Source organism: Arvicanthis niloticus, chromosome 8 (assembly GCF_011762505.2).
Source record: "Arvicanthis niloticus isolate mArvNil1 chromosome 8, mArvNil1.pat.X, whole genome shotgun sequence".
In the NCBI taxonomy this organism is placed as follows: Eukaryota; Metazoa; Chordata; class Mammalia; order Rodentia; family Muridae; genus Arvicanthis; species Arvicanthis niloticus.
Genome location: NC_047665.1, coordinates 34,979,780 through 35,002,914, shown reverse-complemented (window position 1 = coordinate 35,002,914; position 23,135 = coordinate 34,979,780). Strand labels below are relative to the sequence as shown.

At 35.8% G+C, this 23,135-nt stretch overlaps 1 protein-coding gene across 1 annotated transcript; it reads left to right on the top strand.

Moving 5' to 3' along the window:
* The first annotated feature begins 10,380 nt into the window (after nucleotides 1-10,380).
* LOC117714370 (prolactin-like) lies at nucleotides 10,381-16,353 on the top strand. Its single transcript, XM_034511099.2, has 4 exons — nucleotides 10,381-10,667; nucleotides 12,568-12,675; nucleotides 15,102-15,281; nucleotides 16,043-16,353. The coding sequence occupies exons 1-4, from the start codon at nucleotides 10,494-10,496 to the stop codon at nucleotides 16,229-16,231; spliced, it is 651 nt and encodes a 216-aa protein (XP_034366990.2). The 5' UTR covers nucleotides 10,381-10,493; the 3' UTR covers nucleotides 16,232-16,353.
* Nucleotides 16,354-23,135: the final 6,782 nt, after the last annotated feature.

Below are 23,135 nucleotides of genomic sequence, written 5' to 3'. Positions count from 1 at the left end.
TCAACACTATAGTTCTCTGATTTTGAAATACATGTGCACACATTCCCATATATTTGCAAAAACACACATTTACAAACTTCTACACACATACCCAAGAAGGAATGGAGACCAAATAACCTTAATAGTGTAAACAATCTGTATTCTTTCTACATTTCTGTTTATCTTGGAGCTGTGGGAAATAAATAACTGTATATTTTGTTCTCGATGGTCAGATTTATAGTTATCTTATGAAGACACACACACACGCCACAAACACACAAAATCACAAGCACACATACATACTAAAATTAGTAAGTAATAGTAATAATCATGTCAAAATCAAAAGCCACCCCATATTTTATTTTACCCCCTGACCGATATGTATTTATATGCAAATATTAGATACTTCCTCCCTTCCTGTTCTCAGAGCATCAGGGAAAAAAATTCTCTGCATTCAAACCATAGAAACCAGTTGATTATGAGTTTTTTTTAATTCTTGACTAAACACAAACTATTCATAGGCAAGTTGTTCCATGAGCCCAAAGCATGAGTTTCTCTGATTCCCATGCAAGCTAGAAAATAAATTAGTAAAAAAAATAGTTTCTTTTCTTTACATTCTGACTAATCTGGTAGGGAAAAGAGTAATCTTCCGTTCCTGCCTGGGGCCATCCTTCAAATTATAAACATCAATAGGACACAGTCTACACCATACCTTAGTGTGATCATGAGTCAAACTAACTGGCCTGGTACTGAGGATTACAGTTGATGGGTCATAGACTGTCCTTCTTGTCTATTATAGATACATCAGGCACATTGTGGGTAGGATATAATAAGATCTGCATATATCTTGAATATTTCAGCATTCTTCCACTTAGAGATAGATAAAGAAACCTTTTAAAATGTATTTATATTGGATATTTTATTTGCATTTCAGATGTAATGCCCTTCCGTCTCTCCAGAAACCCCTATCCATCTCCCCTCCTCCTGCTTCTGTGAGGATATGCTTCATCCACCCTCCCACTCTCACCCTCTACCCACAATTTCCCACACACTGGGGCATCCAGCCTTCACTGGACCAAGGACTTCCTCACCTACCTATGCCTGACACTGTCATCCTCTGCTACATATACAGCTGGGGCCATACGTCTCTCCCTATGTGCTCTCAGGCTGGTGGTTTACACCCAGGGAGATCTGGTTTGTTGGTATTGTTGTTCTCCCCATGGAGCCTCAAACCCTTTTAGCTCTTTCAGTCTTCTCTCTCACTCCTTCATTGGAAACCCCATGATTAGCTCAATGGTTAGCTGTGAGCATTCACCTCTGTATATTTCAGGCTTTGGCTGACATCTAAGGAGACAGCTATATCAGGCTCCTGTCAGCATGCACGTTCTGGCATCTACATCAGTGTCTATCTACCTTTGGTGTATTCACAAGGGTTAGATACCCAGGTGGAACAGTCCCTGTACAGCCCCTCCTTCAGTTTCTGTTCCACCCTATGTCTCTATATTTGTTCTCATGAGTATTTTGTTACCCTTTCTAAGAAGGGCCAAAGCACCCACACTTTGGTCTTTCTTGTTCATGAGCTTCATGTAGTCTGTGAGTTGAATCTTGGCTATTTCCAGCTTTTAGCCTAATACCCAATTATAAGCAAATACATACCATGTGTGTTCTTTTGTGATTGTGTTACCTCCCTCAGGATTATATTATCTAGGTCTATCCATTTACCTAAGAATTTCTTGAATTCATTGTTTTTAATATCTGAGTAATATTCCATTGTGTAAATGTACAACATTTTCTGTATCCATTTCTCTATTGAAGGACATCTGGGTTCTTTACAGCTTCTGGCTATTAAAAATAAAGCTGCTAGTTCATTTGGAATAACAACAACAACAACAAAAAAAAAAAAAAAAACAGGATAGCGAGAACTATTCTTAACAATAAAAGAATTTCTGGGGGAATCACCATCGCTGACCTCAATCTTTCTCAGGACTCTTTTCACATACAGCCTTGGTCAATAGCCAATAATCAGATCCAGAACATACTAAAAATCTATTATGAAGCTAGAGTAATATTGGATTTTGGAGAGTGCGATGAGCTGTGAAATTTTTTGGCTTCTTACTGCATATGCACCAACTCTACAGTTTCCTCCTAGTCAAATTGTCAGCTCATGTAACATACCAGTATGATGAAACAGAGACTCAGGCAAAAGAATGATAGTCTATATACAACTAAATAAATCAGACAACTAAATTTATCCATGATGAATTTGTGCTCTCTAGAGGACATAGCTGATACATGATTGAGACCTTTTTTTGTATTGTATTATAGCCTAAGAATAATTTTTTTATTATTTTTATTGGATATTTTATTTACATTTAAGATGCCACCCCCTTTCCCCATTCCCCCCCCCCCAGAAAACCCCTATCCCATGCCTCCTTTTTCTTTTTGCTTTTCAACACTTTTTAAAAATGTTAATCAAAGGCTTTGTAAGTTTGGTAATGCTCAATCAGAAGTGAAACCTAATACCCATCCTAGATATATCAACTATCTTTGATAGGTGAAGACACTTGAACAACAGCCTCCATATCCCCCCTCACTTTCTCTCTCTCATCACCTAGCTTCTCCTCTCCTTCTCCTCCTCTCCTTACTCCTTCTCTTCCTCTCGGTACACCTCTCACTTTAGCTCCTCCTACATATCACCCTTACTGTTAAAATAAAACTTTTCTTTCAAAATACAATTAGAGCATAATTATGCCAATTTGTACCAGTGAGGTACAAGATAGTCCTAATACCCAGTCCATCATTTTGTTGACTAATCAGAACCTCTGTCATCTCTCCTAACTAAAACACTTAGTTCTGAACCTGGCTTTTTCCTTGGCTTTAGAATGAATGTCAGCTGAAAACCATCCACTCAAATCTTTTCTCTCAAAGTAAAGAGCCAGGATTGGCTATGGGACTATAAGTTTTCAACCCTGTCAGAAATCCAGAGTGACTGAGTTAACTAAAATTATGGGAAGCACAAAGCATAGCTTCTAAAACTTAGCCAATTTATAGAGACCGCTGAACACCTGGACACTCCCTATACTACAAAACGTTGGAGCATCTGATCTTCAGCCTTCTGGCCCAGGATCATCTGACAGACCTAGTGATGCAGAATTATTAAAGGCTGATTACTCTGTCTAGGCAGATATAATCAGTTGACTATTCTGCAACTGTGTCCATTTCTGGAAAGTAATTTGTCTGTAGATGAAAAGAGGCAATTCTTGCTTAGTGGCTGTCTCACCACAACTGGAGTAACTCCAAAGATGCTCAATTTCTTCTTAGAATCCAAGACAGGAAGCTGTCAGGAGCAGACAGGTCTCTAATCAAAATGAACATTACTACAGAAATGTTTGTAACATCAATTCTGTGGACTCCTGCCGTTTTGAAAACCAACTATCCATGTAAGGTAATCTGGACTGTTGTCTGTTAACTCCACTCAGCTATTTCTAAATAAAATATAGAAAACACCCTAACAATAAACTCCAAGCCATGATTTTGCTATAGTCCCTTAACCCACAGGCTAACTGTCTCAAATCAGTTGAAAAAATTAAAGAAGGACTGGGTCTAGGCCTTGTATTCCTAAATGTGTTATATAGGCACAATGCCTATGAGAGTATCAATATTCATTTCACTTTTATGTCAATAAGAAGCTCGTACCAAAGAAAACCTTAAATTTGAAATCAAAGTAAATTTTGTACCATTTAAGAAATTATAACTTCATCTTGATAATAATTATACAGATTTCTACCAATAGGTTATGGCTATGCAATAAATCCTAGCTACTCTACCCTATCCCCACAGAAGCCACTACTTTTCCCTAAAAGACAGCCCAATATTAACCACCTTAGTCCCCAAGCCCAGGGAATAGGGACGCTGACTCTTCATTAACTTCTTTAAGCTGATTACCGGCGTTGAGATATTAGAAGAGGGGTGGAGGGAGGAGTAAATTGATAAGCCTCTGACTCTGTGTCTTCACTGCGTCCAGTTGGAATTCCAGGACCTCAGAGGTTTGAGCAGGTCTGCATAACTTGCTTGATGAGTAGATACACCAAGGCTGTGTATTCTGCAATGTACAATTCTCATAACAAATTTTAGTATCAAGATAATTTTTTAGAGCCATTAATCAGATCAAGGGTTCCAATGGAGAAGTTAGAGAGAAGACTGAAGGAGCTGAAGGGTGCCCCCACGAGGAGAGAAACAATACTAACCAACCAGATCCCCCCCCCCCCAAGGGTCTAAACCACTAGCCTAGGAGCACATAGGGAGGGACCCATGATTCCAGCTGTATATGTAGGAGGGGATGGCTTTCTTGGGTGTAGGTGGGAATGGAGATCTTTGGTCCCATGAAGGCTGAACACTGAGTGGGGGGGGAATCTGAGGGTGGGGAGGTGGGAGTGGGGAGTAAGTGGGGCGTACCCTCATAGAAGCAGGAGGAGGGGGGATGGGATAAGGGGTTCCTGGGTGGTGGGGGGAATGGGGTAAGAGGATAAAATTCTAAATGTAAATATTTTATTCAAAATAAGGGGGGAAAAAGAAAAGCTGTTAGAACCAACATCTTTAATAAAATGTCAGCCTAAGAACATTTTTATTATCTTAACAGAGGCTGAATCTTAATGACATTTTGCACTGTCTTGCATCTTGTATCTAGCCACCACCTGTAAAATAGTCATTGTATAATTCCAACTTCTCCATGTCTCCCTGTTTTGGAAATGTGTCTGAAGGACAACAAATACAGAAACTAAAGAATTGGTAAGAAGATACCCAGAATTCATGGGAAAAGCTATGTTTGAAGATACAAGATTACTGTGCAAAATTACTGCGTCTGGCATTAGTTTCTCCCCTATGATTAGCTGTAAGGGGGCAGGGCACATAAAGTCTACAATCTATGCTATGTATTGGTACTCTTGTTGATTGCACACCATAACTAGATGCTAACTAGTTAAGAAACTATGTGCCATGCTTTCATGAATAAAAAATATTTAGACTTTGAGGGATCTAGAACCTGTAGTATGTTGAACTACATCCATGCTGTCAATAGGCACCATAAAGGCCATTATAGGAAAACTGTTACCATAGCAACTAGTGATCTATATGCCACTATGGAAATCAGTCTGGCAATTCCTCAGAAAATTGAACATAGTAATACCTAAGGACCCTGTTATACCAGTCCTGAGCATATATTCAAAAGTTGCTCCAAGATATGAGAAGGACACATAATCCACTATGTTCATAGCAGCCTTATTTATAATAGGCAGAAGCTGGAAAGAACCTAGATATGCTTCAACAGAGGAACATATAGATAAGGTCTAAATTTACATAATGGAGTAGTATTTAGCTAACAATGACTTCATGAAATTCTTAGAAAAATGGATGAAACTAGAAAATATCAGCCTGAGTAAGTAACCCAATCACAAAAGGACACACATGGTATGCACTCACTAATAAGTGGATATTAGCTCAAAAGCTCAGAATACCCAAGATAAAATTCACAGACCACATGAGGCTCAAGAAGAAAGAAGACTAAAGTGTCGATACTTTGTTCTCTTTTAGAAAGGGAAAGAAAATAGCATTGGGAGGAGGTACAGACACAAAGTGTAGAGCAGAGACTGAAGGAAAGGCCATCCAGAGACTGCCCCACCTGGGGATCCATCCCATATACAGTCATCAAACCCAGATACTATTGTGGATGCCAAGAAGTGCTTAATGACAGGAGCCTGATACAGCTTTATCCTGAGAGGCCTCCTAGTGGCTGACAAATACAGAGGTGGAAGCTTGCAGCCAACCATGGGACTGAGCATGGGGTCTACAATGAAGGAGTCAGAGAAAGGCCTGAAGGAGCTGAAGTGGTTTTCAGTCTTATAGGAGGAACAACACTATGAACCAACCAAAGCAACCAGAGGACCCAGAGCTCCCAGGGACTAGACCACAGACCAAAGACTACACAAGGAGCCACCCATGGCTCCAGCCACATATATAGCAGAGGATGGTCTTATAGGACATCAATGGGAGAAGAAGCCCTTGGTCCTGGGAATGTTCCATGTCCCAGTATAGGGAAATGCCAGGACAAGGAAGCGAGTGTGGGTGGGTAAGTAGAGGCAAAACCCTCATAGAAATAGAGGGAGAATAGATGGGATAGAGAGTTTTCAGAGGGGAAACAAGGAAGCGGTATAACATTTGAAATGTAAATAAAGAAAATATTTAATAAAAAATTTAAAAAAAAGTAATGACTAAACCTCATAGTAAAAAACAAGAATAATATCAGCAAGCCTGAAAGGTGTGTCAAGTTGTTAATAGTAGAATAACAGTTATAATTGCAATGAAACATCTCTCTTATGTGATTCAAGGTGAACCAGCCAGGAGAAAACTTGTGATTTACATTACAGGACAATAAAATCTATGGGTCTGAGGAACACATAGAGTCAAACAATAGTACTAGATTCAGAATTATGGTAAATAGAAATGGCATGCCTGTCAGTGTGCCTTGTAAACATTTAATTTTCATTCTATAGATTACTTAAACTGTCATAAACTTTGAGGCAACAGTTTACAATGTTGATGGTTTGAAAAAAAAGATTAATTGTTAAAATGCCAAGAATAACTGACTAGGACTACAATGTGGTGGTCCAATTTTGGAAAAGAATCATATGTATTTATAATATCTGAAAACTTAGGGAACATTGCAGACAACGTGTCAGAAAGGCAATAAGACCATGAACTAAGGAAAAAGTATTAAGTAATAAGTATGTGTCTCCTGCTAGACGAGACTATGAGTCATCTCAGGACAGATGATTTACAAAATAATTTGAATGATAGAAATATTATGGCCAGAAGCAAAACAGTACTTGGAGACATAGGGTGTGGAAACACTATAGAGGGTATAAATACTCTTTGACAAATAGAGAATGACAATCTTACCTAGACATTGATTCCTTCCCTGTGCCTTTCAGCTCTCCTTACCCTTGGGGTCTCTCTGTATACACAGGATACAAAAGTTTACTTAAGGCAGAACTCAGGTGAAGCAGCATTCCAGAGCTGCTAAGGACACTGGCAAACAACTTCTCAGAGATGCAGCCAGTTTTGAGTCAGCCATGTTCATGTGAGTATACTTACCTTCATGTTTCTCTAAGTAAGATTTATCAAGGCATTATCTTACCAAGATGGGTTTGGGTAGTACACAAGTTGACTTCTGTCACTGGTGCTATGTCTGTGGTGAATTGACATTTTTTTATGCCTCACACACAGATACCAAGCATGAGAGAACAGAGAACTTTTTAGAATGTAATTGCACCAAAGTCTTTGAGGACAATGACTTTCATTGAGAATTCTCCCTCTGAGAGAGAAACATGAACACATCCAGAGCCATTTTATACGGTCTTAACTTACATGAGGGTAGAAGGGGTAATTTTACAGATATCTAATGGAAAAATGCTGTAGAACACTTTTTAAACAAGACATTATCCAAATCAAATGGCTAGCTTGCTAAATTTAGAAATCATATGTTATTTAGAACACAAGATTTGTTGATTCAATTGTCTATACTCCATAAGGTAGAAGCTAAGAACTTTTGGTTTTGGGTTTCTCGTATATGTATACTGTCACTTCCATGAACCTGGAAAAAATGTTCAGTTATAAAGACTAATGTAGGTAATAATAGATTTGTTTCTTTAACCATTTCAACTGAAGGCAAGTGTCATATCAATAAGAAAAGCAGGCTTGTGTTAACAAGCACCTTGTCTTTGTATGCATCATATAATTCATGAGAACTAATTTGATGGCAGCCAGAAATTTATTTTATGAAATGGAGATGAAGTTCTTTGCTGTTTTACTTTATCTTACACTGTATCCACCTCTGAAAAATATCAAATTGACATTGATCAATGATCAATTTTATTGATATCAAATTTACTTTTTACTTTTGAGATTATACTTAGAATATTCCTTTCTTCCTGTTATTCTCTTCAATTCCTTTCATAAACTCTCATTGCTCTTCTTAAAATATGTAGCTTTTTTGATGCATATATTTATATGTGAATACATACATATTACTAAAAATAACCTGCTCAGTTTACATATTGTTACTTGCATTTAAGTTTTGAGGGCTGGTAATTTGGCTTTTGGTTACTGATCAATGTGGTGAGCTTCCTTGGGGAAGATTATTTCTCTTGTTCTTAGATTCCTGAATTTTCTGTGGTTGTTTGTATAGAGATGATTTAAATTCTTATTTGTATCATGATTTAGGAAAACTAATTAGTATAATTAAATGATCTCTTCTTTTTATTCTGTAGCTAAAATATTGTTTGTTCAAATTGGATATTATATATATTTTTGGACTATTTCAAGGTTTAGAATATTGATAGTTAATTTTTCTAGGTATTAATACTAGCACTTACCTAGATATATGTCATTTGTATTTGTGAAAGTTTGTATAAAAATTAAGTTCCTATAAAATATAATTTGTGTTTTAGAAATATTTTAGGACTGTCTCACATGTTCAAAAGAATAGGAGAAATAAGATCACAATAATTGTTTTGCCCTACCAAATTATCAGCCCTGAAAACATGCATTCAGACTTACCTGATTCTATAGATGAATGTATATACACATTATGCCACTATGCATATAATTACAATTAATCAAACAATAGGCTGTGAATTTAAAAAAGAAAGAAGGAGTATATTGGGTCTTAAAGGTTAAGAGGAAAGGAAAATTAAGATAATTACATCATATTCCAAAAAAAAAAAAACAAGTTTTTTCCTTAATAATAATTCTTGATGAAGGAAGTACGTATGATCTGTTGTTGTTGTTTGTTTGTTTGCTTATTGTGACCATTAATTTTTGCAGTAATAGTTAAGTAAACGCAAATATACACATTCATCCTTAGTTTTTTTCATGTATTAATGATCACATGAACAAAAATGTTTTTGAATTTTTACCAACACCATGGGTTAACTGTCTAAACATTACTTACTATGTTAAAGAAGTGCATATTTTAACATGAACTGCATTAGAACAATTTTAATTCTTTTGATTTAATAAACATTTGAATGATTATAATTATAACATATAATGCATAGTTTTTAAAAGAGAGATATTAGCATGCCATTTACATGTTTCAATCTTTTTGAGACTGTACATATTGAAAAGCTGAAATACTATGACTATTCCTAAACCTACAAATCAATGAAATCATGACTGATCAATTTAAAATATTTAAATGTAAGTGTTTTAGAGGAAGATATTCAGATAACATGAAGTCTCCCAGGGTTTCTGTAGTGATGTGATAAAGGATAATCAAGGGAGTGTTATTCCTTGTACTTAAAAAAAAAAAAAGATCTTGGATGGTAAAATTTGGGCTTGTGGAATTCTATGCCACAAAGATGCATAGTGAAAGGCCACAGGTGTCCACTATGTGATAAGATGAAGTGATGACTCTGTGGTGTTGATATATTGACTCTCACAGTACTCATAATAGGACTATAGGGATATCATTTCCATGTTTCAACCTTATACAGTCAATACAGTTTGATAACATTTAAACAATACAGTGTACTCACAAATAAAGTTTAGAGTAAAAACATCAAGTGGTTTGGTAGAATTGTCAGAGCATATGATAATCATTGTGACCTGGCAACTCGAGGCTGTGAAATCATATTTATGACCAGATTCTCTTCATCTTCATTGCCAGTAACCCAGCAATAATGTGTTTATTCTCATCAGAAATGAAGATGATGGAAATATATCTATGCTCCTTTTGACATCATTTATTAAAATCTGGCATTGGATATTTACTTTAAAATACGATAAATTTTTAGAGACTAAATTAAAATGATCATCAAGTAACAAATTATTATAATATGTGAAGGACTAAATATTGTGGATCAGAATTAATGTAAGTTCCAATTGTTTATAAAATGAGAAAGTACTTCAAGAACAAGTAAAGATTGAGAAAATCAACCAACTTTCAAACTATATGTGTGGGAAATTTAAATACCACCTCCATTTTTATAGTGGACAAAGATTATTCCCCACTTCAGATATACAGAAGTACATTATGCAGCACAGGACCTCCAGAACAGAGCTTGCTAGGCAGGCTAAACCTGGCAACTTCGTTTGCATGAATCATCTGGGTGTGATTTTTTGTTAGGCACCATAAGAACCTTGCCCCAAGATGGAGATGGCCACCAGAGGGCTGAGTGATAAACAAGTCCTTATTAGGTGTGAAGGCTGTGCTTCAAGATGGCCTGATCTTATGCAAGCGTCATGAGCCTATGGAGAGATGATACATGGCATGAGTTCATGGGCTCCTGGCAGGGTTTATAAGCTGCACCAGGGAAAGGATTGCCGTGGGCTTGCCATCTTGACTACCAACTGCTAAGCATCCTGAGTAAACTGCTGTGAGAAGGAACCAGTTTTTCCCTGTCTTAATTCCTGCTGGTCAGGGTTGGTGCTGCACAATTTCTCTCTTTATCACAGGGATGCTTCAGATGCTGCTAGTGTCAAACCTTCTCCTTTGGGAGAATGTGTACTCTATGTCAGTGTGCTTTGACATGGAAGAATACAATGAGATACCCATTGAAGAACTCTTTGATAGTGTTATTTTCACTGCTCAATACATCTCGAACCTCACAACACAACTGTCTGAGGAGTTTGTAAGTACTTCATTTTAATCTAGTTTCTTCTATAATGAGCCTTTCAAAAATTCTACAAATTATATCAAAACATATCATAGAAAATTTTCAGATAATATACATTCATAGGGTTTCTAAAAGCTAATACATATTAAGGAATGGTATATAGAGAATGGAGAAATTGATGAAATCTCAAAGATTTATAAAATTTACAATGGTATTAAGTAATTTCATAAATAAATGTTTTTTAATATTTGCTATATTTTTGTAAAATATGAATATCTTTCAACTTGAATTTAGACATTAAGTCTTAAAAGTAAGGCTAGAAAAGAACTCTGATTTCCTGGTCTTGTGTGGAGGGTCTAGTTTCCATGATTATCCTGAACTTAACAGAAATTGAGTATAAGATATATGCATTGCAGTGTATGGGGAAATTACAAATGAACTAATCTGACACTGAGTATAGAACAAACAACAAAAAGCTACTTAGTTAACCCCAATTATCTATAGATTATCACTGACAATTTTCTAATGACATAGGGAAAGATGGTTTAGAATCAATATATGTTGTCTTCCTAGTGGAGACCCAGGGTCTGATAAGAGTCACTCACTGTAGAAAAAACAGAGATGACTTCAACACAGAATTGGGAGTCATGAGACTATACCTAGAGATTTGTGAGGAATATTCATCCCCATTGTCCTTTAAACTCACTAGTGTTTTTTTCAGCCTATATTCATTCAAAAGCTTTCAGCTTCAGATATCCCTGCTATAAAGAGTGAATCACATAAGTGATTCCTTCAAATGAGGTCACAAGAGTTAAACCTAAGTGATATATATACATGTATATACTTATATATGTGTGTATATATATGTATATATAAGTATATATATACTTATATGTATATATATACAAATATACATATGTATATATATGTATATACATATATATATAAACTATCAGTCCAAATCACTAAATGTTTGAAATTTTGAAGTGTCTTACTTATAACTTGAGCTAAATGATATAGAATGATGTATAAAATAGAAAATATAAGACATTTTATGATATATATATCAAGACATTTTATATTATATATATTTAAATATATATGAATATATAAATTTAAATAAATAAAAATAAAACAAGTATATATGAATATATAAAATATATTAATAGATAATACAGACACACACATTGTTTGTGTGAGTACATTTAATCTTGCTTTGCTGTCCTACAATTAAGTACAGGTTTTCATCTCTAGGGTAATCTACTTTTTTTATTAGGCCACTGAGATTCCAACACTTTAGTTTTTAGCATGTCTGTTGATGTTATTATCGTAACAAGTATAAACAAGACACATTTTGTTGTGGTATCATGTGTATAACCCTGTCATTTCTGGGAGATACAATCTCACTGCCTACTTCCAATTACTCTGGCTATACAATCTGTCTGTATTCTCTTTGTGTTTTTCTTTGAGTTCTATAATTAATTTTGACCACACTATCACAATTGCCTTCTAAGTTTATTATGAATTTGATATGATGGTATTAAAAATTCACTGGTAAATGAGAGTTATGATTTTAAATACATATTTAAAAAAAATATATCAACTTAGATCAACAGTAAAAATATATATACATAAATATGGATACATTATTCTATATCATTTAGCTCAAGTTATAAGTAAGACACTTCCAACATTTCAAACATTTGGTGATTTGGACTGATAGTTTTGTAAATGAAACTGCATATCTAAGGGGAAAAACTGTAAGTAGGTTTTCCTTGCTTAGTTATTCAACTTTTATGTAATGCTTATTTATTTTTATAAATTGTACAGCCATATAATACATTTATGTAATTATCATAACTGTACTTATTTATTTTTGAAACGTCAATAATTTGAAACGTTTTATTATTTCTAGGACACAAAATTTGCTCATAGCCTTATTTACAAAGCGAAGAACTCCAGCACCTGTCACACTACTTCACTTGCTACTCCTGCAAGCATTGAGAAAATCCAACAGACACAAGTAAATCTTCATTCCTAGGTGGTAGTGTTGGCTGCAGGACCTGGCAGGCAGGATGCAGGGACAACCTTCATGATGGTTGCTCTCCAGGCATCAATAAACACACAGGAAAAGTTCGGGATTTCCAAAACAGCTTTATTGGCATGATGGATGATGATTGAATTTGGATATGCACCACCCCCCATGAAACTCAGGGCATAACTGAGTTAAATAGGGAGGGAGAGAGGGGGGAGGGGCTGGCGATGAATGCTTAATTGGCTCCACCCTCTGGCCTCAGGCATCTCATTAGTATGTAAATCTCTCTAGGGCCTGAGGCCTGTTCCTCCTGACTGATGGCCATAGACCTCTGGGGGGCAGGAGGGGGGTGGGGGGCCTGTGGTGGTGAGCTGAAGCTAAATGAAAAGAACCAGGGCCCAGGAGCAGAGCTGAACTCTTGCACTCCAATGAGGATCTGAGGTTCCAGGCTTATGCTCCACCAAGCACCCAGCTGCTTCTTATAGCCCACCGCCCCACAATTTCTGGTTGTTCTTAAAACAACTGAAGCAACAAACAAGGTTCACTGTGCTGTAGGTTATTACAGCTGCATTATAGGAGTGGTCTTTATATATCCAACAATAATATGCAGAAGAATGAACAGTTAAAAACAATAACATGATATTAATTATGTTAAATTTATGCTAGCTCAGACTGTAGTAAATTTATAAGTGATCCACAACCAGGATAGTTTTTGTTTGGTTGATTGGTTGAGTTGGGTTGGTTTGGTTTGGGTTGGGTTGGGTTGGTTTGGTTTGGTTTGGTTTTAACCAGTGCTGTGCTTGTAGGATTGTACTTACTCTACTCTTAAATTGACCATTCAGGGATGAATATGCATTCATTCACACATATAGAAGACATGCAAATACAGTGCATTCCTTATAACAAAAAGGCCCCTCCACTCACCTCCACTCACAGTGCCTTTCTTAACAAACCAGTATGTCTTTTTTTTTTTTTTTTTTTTTTTTTGAGATACAGTACTATCCTATTTCTGTTTGCTTTTCATTACTTGTGCATTACTCCCTGACTGGTCTACCTCCATTTCTACTACAATTGAAAATGAGTTAAACAAGAGGCTGTGCTCATCAACTATCATGTGCCTTTGTGTTGATGGGGCTACACATCCTGGCAGCTCTAATGTGTAATTGTTATCTATCTACAGTGACTTGCTGCCAGAAGAAATCTCAGTATAATTCAAACTAAGCTTAATATGTGTACATATATCAAATACATAATTTGTTTTTTATTATTTAATTAGTAGCATCTACCACCTAGGCAGAAACCATATCCATTAATAAAAACGGGATTATAATGAAGGAAGAAGAGAAGGATGAAAGAGGAAACATTTTCTTAAAGCTAGACACTTCAAATTTGCATTGATGCATTTAATCCTCATAAAAGTCCTCTAACAAATGTATCATTAGGACAATTATGAAGAAAACTGTCAAAGGATTACACAGCCCTTATTACACCACTTGCATGGCAGGCAATGATGTAAATCTGTTCTTCATTCACCTTAGGATATCATTCTTAATCATCATGCCACAGTAATCCCAGCAACTTGTTCTGCCATCACAATTTGGCCTGCTTCATACTTTGATGTTCTTTACACATATATAGTAGAATGTTTATTTGGATTCCTCTCTAAGGTCCAATTTAATTACCACTAAAGTTGCTAAGAGACAACATAGTAAGTAGATTAAATTGGAGGGCATATTACATGTTATCTTGGTACTGTGCATACAGTCTCTGTGAGGGAAGATATTTGTGTTTCTAGATTCCAATGAGTTTTACATCAGTGTTGTTAAAGGGAATGCTGTATCATGTTTCTTTTAGTGGAGATGCTCACAAATGTGCTTCTCTACCAAAGGTCAGGGAAAGAAAGGAATGTCAACCATTAAAATTCTATGGATGTGTTGCTTTATTGTATTTTTAATATCATAGAATAATATAAAAATGATATGTGAATATGAGTGACTAACTTCATTGTTTTGATATGAAAATGATTTGTGACATTTGACACTAGTAATACTAGTGTCTTTTTATATAAATCAGGTCCTGTGGACACCTATCAAGTATCAGCAAAGCTTTGATTTCTCATGAACAAAAGAAATAACAAAATAGAAAAGATCACATGAGTTCAGCATGGCAGAATGTAGATGAAAAAAAATATGATCAATTTGGTCTCAGAAAAAAATATGATGTAATTTTTTATTTTAGCAAATTGTAGGTCTGTGGATTAAAATTTCCATTTTATAATGTTTTATGTACCAAAACATTTTCTATATACTCATTCAAACAACTAGATATTGTAGTAACCCATGATCATACAAATATATGTGTGTACTTTGGTGTATTTCAATTTTTTAACTTGATGTTCGGTGATCATTGATTAGTCAGATATCCTTGTGAAGATGATGATCAGCATTTCACGAGCCTGGTACCACCCTCTGAAACAACTTGTGCGTGCAGTTGCTACTCTTGAAGGAACCTGTGAAACCTTGCTGTTGAAAGTCAAAGAAGTGGAGGAAACAAACCAAGATATTCTAGAAGAACTCAAGGCAATCCTTGTCAGGGTGAGTGTTTCTTCTAAGTTTCTTCCCTTCCTTTTACACGAAAGAGGTATTTTGTTGTAATGAGAAATGAATCTAGAGATACTTAATTCAAAATAGTTAATTTAGGCTTCCAACATGTTTACAGCTTTGACAGTAAAGAATTGTTGGCAAGTTGACATCATGCAAGTTTTCCAGTGAGAAGTTTCATATACCTTGACAATCAAAACACAATAGGAGTTACAGTCACTTGGAAAATGCCTTGATTTTGACTGAAATCTTTTATTTCTAAATTTTTCCAAACTTTTGTTCAAAAATATAATGAATATGAGCTGGGGCTGGGTGATGAAGTAGTCGATAAGAGCCCTCCTTACAAGCATGAATGGCTGACTACACTTACCTGAATCTACATCAAAATTGGGAAATGGTGGCTTACAGTTTGTTTTATTTTTACTTTTTATTTATTTTTTCCATTAATTAATTGATTTATTCATTTAACATCATGATTGTTTTCCCTAGTGGTGAGTTAGAAATATGCAAATCCTGGATAAAGAAGAGAACCTATGTTCAAAGAAAATGTACACACAGGAGAGACACAAGGAATCTAAAAAACTCTATCCCAGTTCACCTGTAACCTTCAAATTAATGTCTACACAAACTTACACACATTGATACTCATGTACAAGCAACACACACACACACACACACACATGCACTCACATAGAAACACAAGGAAGGCATAAAAACTGACTACAACAAATAATATAAGTTTTTTTGGTGATAAGGTTCATCCTGGAGCTGAAGAAAATTTCTACCCTGCTTGGATGGGACTGGCAGATGTGAGGTCTACTGATGAAGATACCCGCCTCTTTGCTATTAGTAACCTACTCCAATGCCTGGCTAGTGATACTGACAAAATTGCCAATTACCTCGAAGTCCTGAAGTGTCGCATCATCCAGAACAACAACTGCTAAGCACATATCCATCCACCTATTACTAGGATAGTCCCTGATGATCCAGATTATCAGTGCTTCCTTTCTTTGATTTTCATCTTTTGCATGCATATATGTGTATAATGAATTGCTCTTTAAAAAATAAAATGGATTCCTTTAGAAATGAGATCATTGTAAGACTCCTAAATGTAAAAGTGTGTGTGTGTGTGTGTGTGTGTGTGTGTGTGTGTGTGTGTGTGTGTGTAGGGGTGTATCTTTGACTCTTTTGTCTGCTCTTGAGACCCTTTTCGTCATACTAGGTTGCCTCATTCATTTTTGGTATTAGAGTTTACACCTAGACTTACTGCATCTTGTTATGATCTTAATATACCTAGGAGGTCTACACTTTCCTGAAGGGAAACAGAGGTGCAGTGGATCTATGGAAAAAGGGAGGTGGAAGAGAGAAACTTGGAGTAATAGAGAAGGGGTAAGCAGTGGACAGAATGTATTGTATGAGAGGTGAATAAAAAACAGTCATATCCAAAATTAAAATTGGTCATAGATTACTTTGTCCATTTAATATAAAATTGATTTATGGTATTGAGATATTCCTGGGAAAACTTCTAAACTTAATGGTTTGGTTTAACAATAAGACACTTGATAATTTACTCTAGAATAAAAGATCAAGATGGATGAACTACATGCAAAGAGAAGAGCATGCTTAATCAGTAAGTACATTTGACCAAGAAGATAGAATTTTGGAGATAGGCTTTGAGAGCAAGTGGCTCTTTACAAGCAAATTTTCAATCTAATGACAAAAAAGACAAAAGTGTACAAGTGAAGTCTTTCTAAGTACCATACCTTTTAAACATTCCAGAACTCTATTAGGATACAAGTATGAACTGTCTCTATATTTCTCCAAGAACTGTCTTCAAGCATACTCCTCCTTAACACCATCTCAGACAAATTCCACATTTTAGGTCCCTATGGTGCTGACAATTCCTCTCATGCACAAGTTACCTCAGACTCTCCATTTCCTCCAGTTATTAAGGTCTCACAACAGGGAAGGCAGATCTCATCTGTTCTTATGATCAAATAAAATAACTTATTTTGTGCTATCAAAAACCCAGCTTTTGTATTGCTACAAGTGGGTGAGAAAGAATTATATGGAGCGTCTCTCCATTTCCATGGATAAATTTGTGAAGGAGAAACCAATTATCCATGATTATATTTTTATTGCTCCATCAACACTTATTTTACTGATAAATTACAGTAAACATTTTACAATAGACTTCTTTCTGAAACACGGTACAGCATAAGACACTGTGAAAATGGATCCATGATGCATAAAAAATGAAGGACACTTCCAGTGTCTGTCAGCATACAACACCATTTGTGCAGGGATATAATGGAGACATTCCTTCAGGCATATAAAGAAGTGTGAAAATCAATGGTTCTAAAAATACTCCCTCAAATTCTTAAATTTGAAAAAAAGCAAGCAACTTCACTGGCAAAAATTTTATTTTGGTCATCCTGAATATTTTCTTAATATATCTTCCACATAAACAGAGTTCCTTGTTTTTTTGCTTGTTTGTTTGTTTGTTTCTGGCCACTGAAAAGACTTTTCCAGTTTTTCTCTAAATATTTATTCTTAGAAAGTCATTCCAGATATTTTAATCAACTCTGGCCTTGAAATAAATGTAGGAAAATATGGACATGTTCACCTTCATCCTAGATGAACTCAGGTAAACAAGGGGTAACTAGGGTATTTTTCATGAATGAGAAGTCTATGCTGACTCTGAATCTGATGACTAAAAGAGTAACAGAGAACCACAAAATGAATGTCAAAGACCCAGAGTTTTCCATTATCTAGTACCGGAAAGTAGTACTGAAAATAAAGCACATAGTGATAGATGCACATTCATGTGAGGAGGTGGAAGATCTCTTCCAGTAACAAGAATCATACTTTTCATAACTGTAGTCTTTAAGCCTTCTATCCTCTTCTGGGATTCCTTCAGTGCAAGTACTGAACTGTTTGTTACATGACAGGAAATCCATCCAGAACAAGAACATAACAGAAAAGTCTGCAAGCCTGAAGTACCATCCAATACAGGAAACATTAAAGGCTTTGGAAACGCACAGGCATACAGCCACAGTAGGTGGCTGAGCCTGGAGAATATAACTGTCTAATAAGAAGTGATACCCCTCTGCTACTCAGACATTTGGGGAGGCTGAAACAGAAGTAAGTTGAAAATATTAAGGCTTCTTGCTGGAGCAGCCTTTTTCTGTGTGCTCATTCGTGTCTAGCTTCTGTAACCTAAAACTACCACCTGTCTGAAGTACCCCACATGCAATACAGGTTGCTTCAGCAATTGCAAACCAAAACACCAAAAAAAAAAAAAAAAAAAAAATCAAACAGACAAGGAAAGACTGAACTTTCAGGTTCTCCGAGTATTACAGCTTCAAGATTGAGCTAGAAATGATATGTTATTGAGTTTTCTCTTTAATTTTGTTCTTTTCCAAATTATTTCTATGTATCTGCACTTGGGTATGTGAATGTAAATGTTGGCTTGGAAACGTATCAATGGAGCTGTAGTTACAGGCAGTTGTGAGCTACTGATGTAGGGCATCAATACAACTTGGATCATCTGCCATGGTGGTGAGTGCTTTCAACTTCTGAACCTGGGCTCCTGCCTGGTAAATAGTTTTTTACTGCAAAGGAGAACTCCTGAAAAGAAGTTTAAGGAAACCCTTCTTTAAGGCTAACTACCTGATAGGGATTAAGTGACTGTGAAACATTTGGAATGTTGCAGGTCTTGAGCCCAATGACACTTTTTCTTGGGCTATTATATTTTAGTTTCCCCCCCTTAATTTCCATTCCTTGCCTGCCTTAGCTTCTTATCTCACACCCTGTAACTAACAGACAAAACAGACCCATCTGTGGAGTGGAAAGTATAGAACATTGAGTGAAGTAGCTTCAGGAGAGATCAATACATTTTTTAAATGTGAACAAGTGATACAATGTAAACTAAAACTAATAGCAAACATTCTAGAAAACAGCTAGACAGGAGATATCCCAGTGATTGAATAGAGGCAAAGGAAGATGCTATGGAGTTACCCAAGGAGGTAGACATGAACAGTCCTTTTAAGTTTGCTTATAAATAAAACCTTACAGATAGAAAAGTCTTGTCCATTTGAAGCAGGATAAATCTCAAGAAACTCATACTAGTAGTCAAAATAATTGACTATTAGTCACACTTTTAAAAAGACAAAACATAAAATTGCAATAGTCTGTAATGTTCAGGAGTCCATGGCACTTCCCAGACCAATACCTTCAAAATAAGTAGTCCAAAAGAAGGAAGCCTCTGTTGTCTAATATAGACAATGTTATCCTATTTTAGGGTAACTCATTTTTAGTGCTATCTCCCACTAAAGTAGTAGATTCCACAGTGATTTTTTTTCCCAGCCTGATTCTTTTGTTAGATGCATTTCAGAAAAACCAACAGATTTTTTTTTTTTTTTTTTTTTTTTTTTTTTTTTTTTTTTTTTTTTTTTTTTTTTTTTTGATATTTAGAGACAGGGTTTCTCTGTATAGCCCTGGCTGTCCTGGAACTCACTTCGTAGACTACGCTGGACTCAACCTCAGAAATCCACCTGCCTCTGCCTCTGCCTCCCAAGTGCTGGGATTAAGGGCGTGCCCCACTACTGCCTGGCTTCCAATGATTTTTAAAAGGTCTTCAGTGTTATTTATTTCTCTCCATAATCCTTCTGTGACCCTATAGCCCACTCCCCTACTCTTACTGTTTCACTCTTTGCTTTTAACCATTTATACTGAGGAGTTCTCTTTCCCCTCATTTGAAAATTTCTCCACATGCATCCCTAGTTATGTTAATGTCATCTGGCTATTTTAAATAAAACATAGATACCTGAAGATTAAAAGCTAGCACAGACAGATAAGAAAAAGCATATAGCATTGTGTTTGTGAGTCTTGGGTACCTCACTCAAAATGATTGTTTCCTATACATTTTTGTATAGGAAAATTTTTGATTATTCCTATACAATGATGTAGTTCTATACATTTTCTGTGAATTTTAGATTTTATTTTTCTTAATACCTGAACAATATTCCATTGGGTAAATTCAAATTATTTTCAATATCTTCTCATCAGTTGATAGATATTGTTCATTTCCTGGCTACATACCAGCAAGCAGGTATCTCTAGAGTAGGATATGGAATCCTTTGGGTATATGTACTACAGTGGAATAGCTTAATGAAGTGATAAATCAATTACTCACTTATTGGGGAACGTTGATACTGATTACCACAATGACTTCTTTATTATTTACACCTACCAGCAGTCAGTAACTTTTGTTCTTTCTTAATATGAATTTCAACACTTGTAATCTTTAAAAAATATTAGCCCTTTTGATATAGGAAAGACAAAAGCATTAATTATTATAGTATGGATTTCTCTGATGCCTAAACAGGGTAAACACTTTAAAACATTTTTCAGGTACTTTTTTTCATCATTAAAAAGCTCTATTTCATTCTACACCTCATTGTAAATTGAATTTCTTCTTGATTTTAGATCTTTGAGTTTTGTATATTCTATATATTAATGCGTCTTCCTCGCTAGGTTTTATACTATCATGGATTCTTCTGAGCTTTGGGGCTTCACTCATGGTTCTGCCCCCAATACTTCATCATGTTCCTATTTTTCCTACACTACCCTCTCCACTCTCCCATCCAGTGCCCTCCATCTCTGCTCTCTGATTTCTTCTCCTTCCCAAGTGGGATCGAAGAATTCTCACTTGGGTCTTTTGGCTTGTTAACCTTCTTGAGTTCTGTGGACTGTTCTTGAGTTCTGGGTATTCCATATATTTGGGATAATATCCACTTATTAGTGAGTACAGACCATGGATGTCCTTTTGGGTCTGAGATACCTCACTCACTAGGATAATTTCTAGTTCCATCCATTTGCCTGAAGAACTCATGATGTCCTCATTGTTAATAGCTGAATAGTATTCCATTGTGTTAATAAACCATATTTCCTTTATCCATTCTTCCATTGTGGGACATTTGGATTGTCTCAGAAAAGCTGGAAAATAAGCCAAAACAAATGAAGTTTTCTGCTGATTCTTACACTTCTATCTTGATTCACACAGAAACTCAGCTACACACATGACTATCCACATATTCACAAACACAAATAAATCATTTAAATCAGACATATACACAAAAATTTAAAAATTACACATGAATTGTATTAATAATTTATTCATGTAATACATGTATTAATTTCCAAATTTAAGATAACTGACTCATTCTCATCAGTTGTAGGATGTACAGTACAAGCCAGGCAGATGGTACCTTGATATGGCCTGAAGCAGCTGCCACACATCCACCCTTGCTATTCTGCTAACCAAAGAGGAAACTGAACAGATCCAAGTGAGTCTTCAGTTTCTAGGTTAACTTAAAGAATTAAGCAGTTCACTAGCTAGGTTTTGAAGCTATGCCTTGTGGGTGTAATCACACATGCAGAATAGTGAAGGATGGAAGAGTAATCAAAAAATAATCTGCATTTTATACTTGATCAACTAAGTAAAATTATAATCTAAGTAATATTAACAGAACTATAAATTGTTTATCCAGAGAAACTGTTTTCTCAATGAACACAAACGGGGTTGTGCTTACTATTATGAAGTACACTTTGAACTCAATTGCAAGCATACTTAAATTCATGTATATAAAGAGGAAATGGAAACACAGTTTCATTTATTATACATTATGAAAGGCTCCTGTGTGTGCAGTTTTGCATATTACTGATCATCAAAGTATCTGAAGACTTTCAAGACCATCCTTGACCTACATTCATTTCTAACATGTAGATGACATGTGCCATCTACAAATTTATTTCACAAAAATACAATAACACATGCATGCTTTCTTCAGCTCTTGAGCAAATACCAAATGAACTATGAACATTGCTGTTTTTAGAACAGTTAATATAATTTTTAAATTATCATTGCATATGCTACAATTCTCCTAAAAGAGACACTTACTATGTGTGAAGACAGAAGATTACTGTGCAAACTTACTGTGTCTGGTATCAGTTTCCCCTTATGATTAGCTCTAAGGGGGCAGGGCACATAAAGTCCACAATCTATGCATGGTATTAGTACTCTTGTTGATTGCATACCATAACTTAATGCCGAATACTTAAGAAACTCTGTGGCCTGGTTTTATGACATAAAAAAATATGTAGTCTTAGAGGGATCTAGAATCCATACTATGTTGAACTACATCCATGCTGTCAATAGGCACCATAAAGGCCATTCTGGGAAAACTGTTACCATAGCAACTAGTGATCTATATGCCACTCTAGAAATAAGTCTGGCAGTTCCTCAGAAAATTGCACATAGTACTACCTAAGGACCCTGTTATAACAGTCCTGAACATATACTCAAAAGTTTCTCCAAGATATAAGAAGGACACATGCTCCACTATGTTCATAGCAGCCTTATTTATAATAGCCAGAAGCTGGAAAGAACCCAGATGTGCTTCAACGGAGGAAAAGATACAGAAAGGGTCTTACATTTACATAATGGAGTACTATTCAGCTATTAAAAACAGTGAGTTCATGAACTTCTTAGACAAATGGATGAAACTAGAAAATATCAACCTGAGTAAGGTAACCCAATCACAAAAGAACACACATGGTATGCACTCACTAATAAGTAAATACTAGCCCAAAAGCTCAGAATACCCAAGATACATTCTTGAAGCTCAAGAAGGAAGAAGACTAAGGTGTGGATACTTTGTTCTTTTTTAGAAAGCAGAACAAAAGAGCCATGGGAAGAGCTACAGAGACAAATTGTGGAGCAGAGACTGGAGGAAAGACCCTCCAGAGACTGCCCCACCTGGAGATCCATCCCATATACAGTCA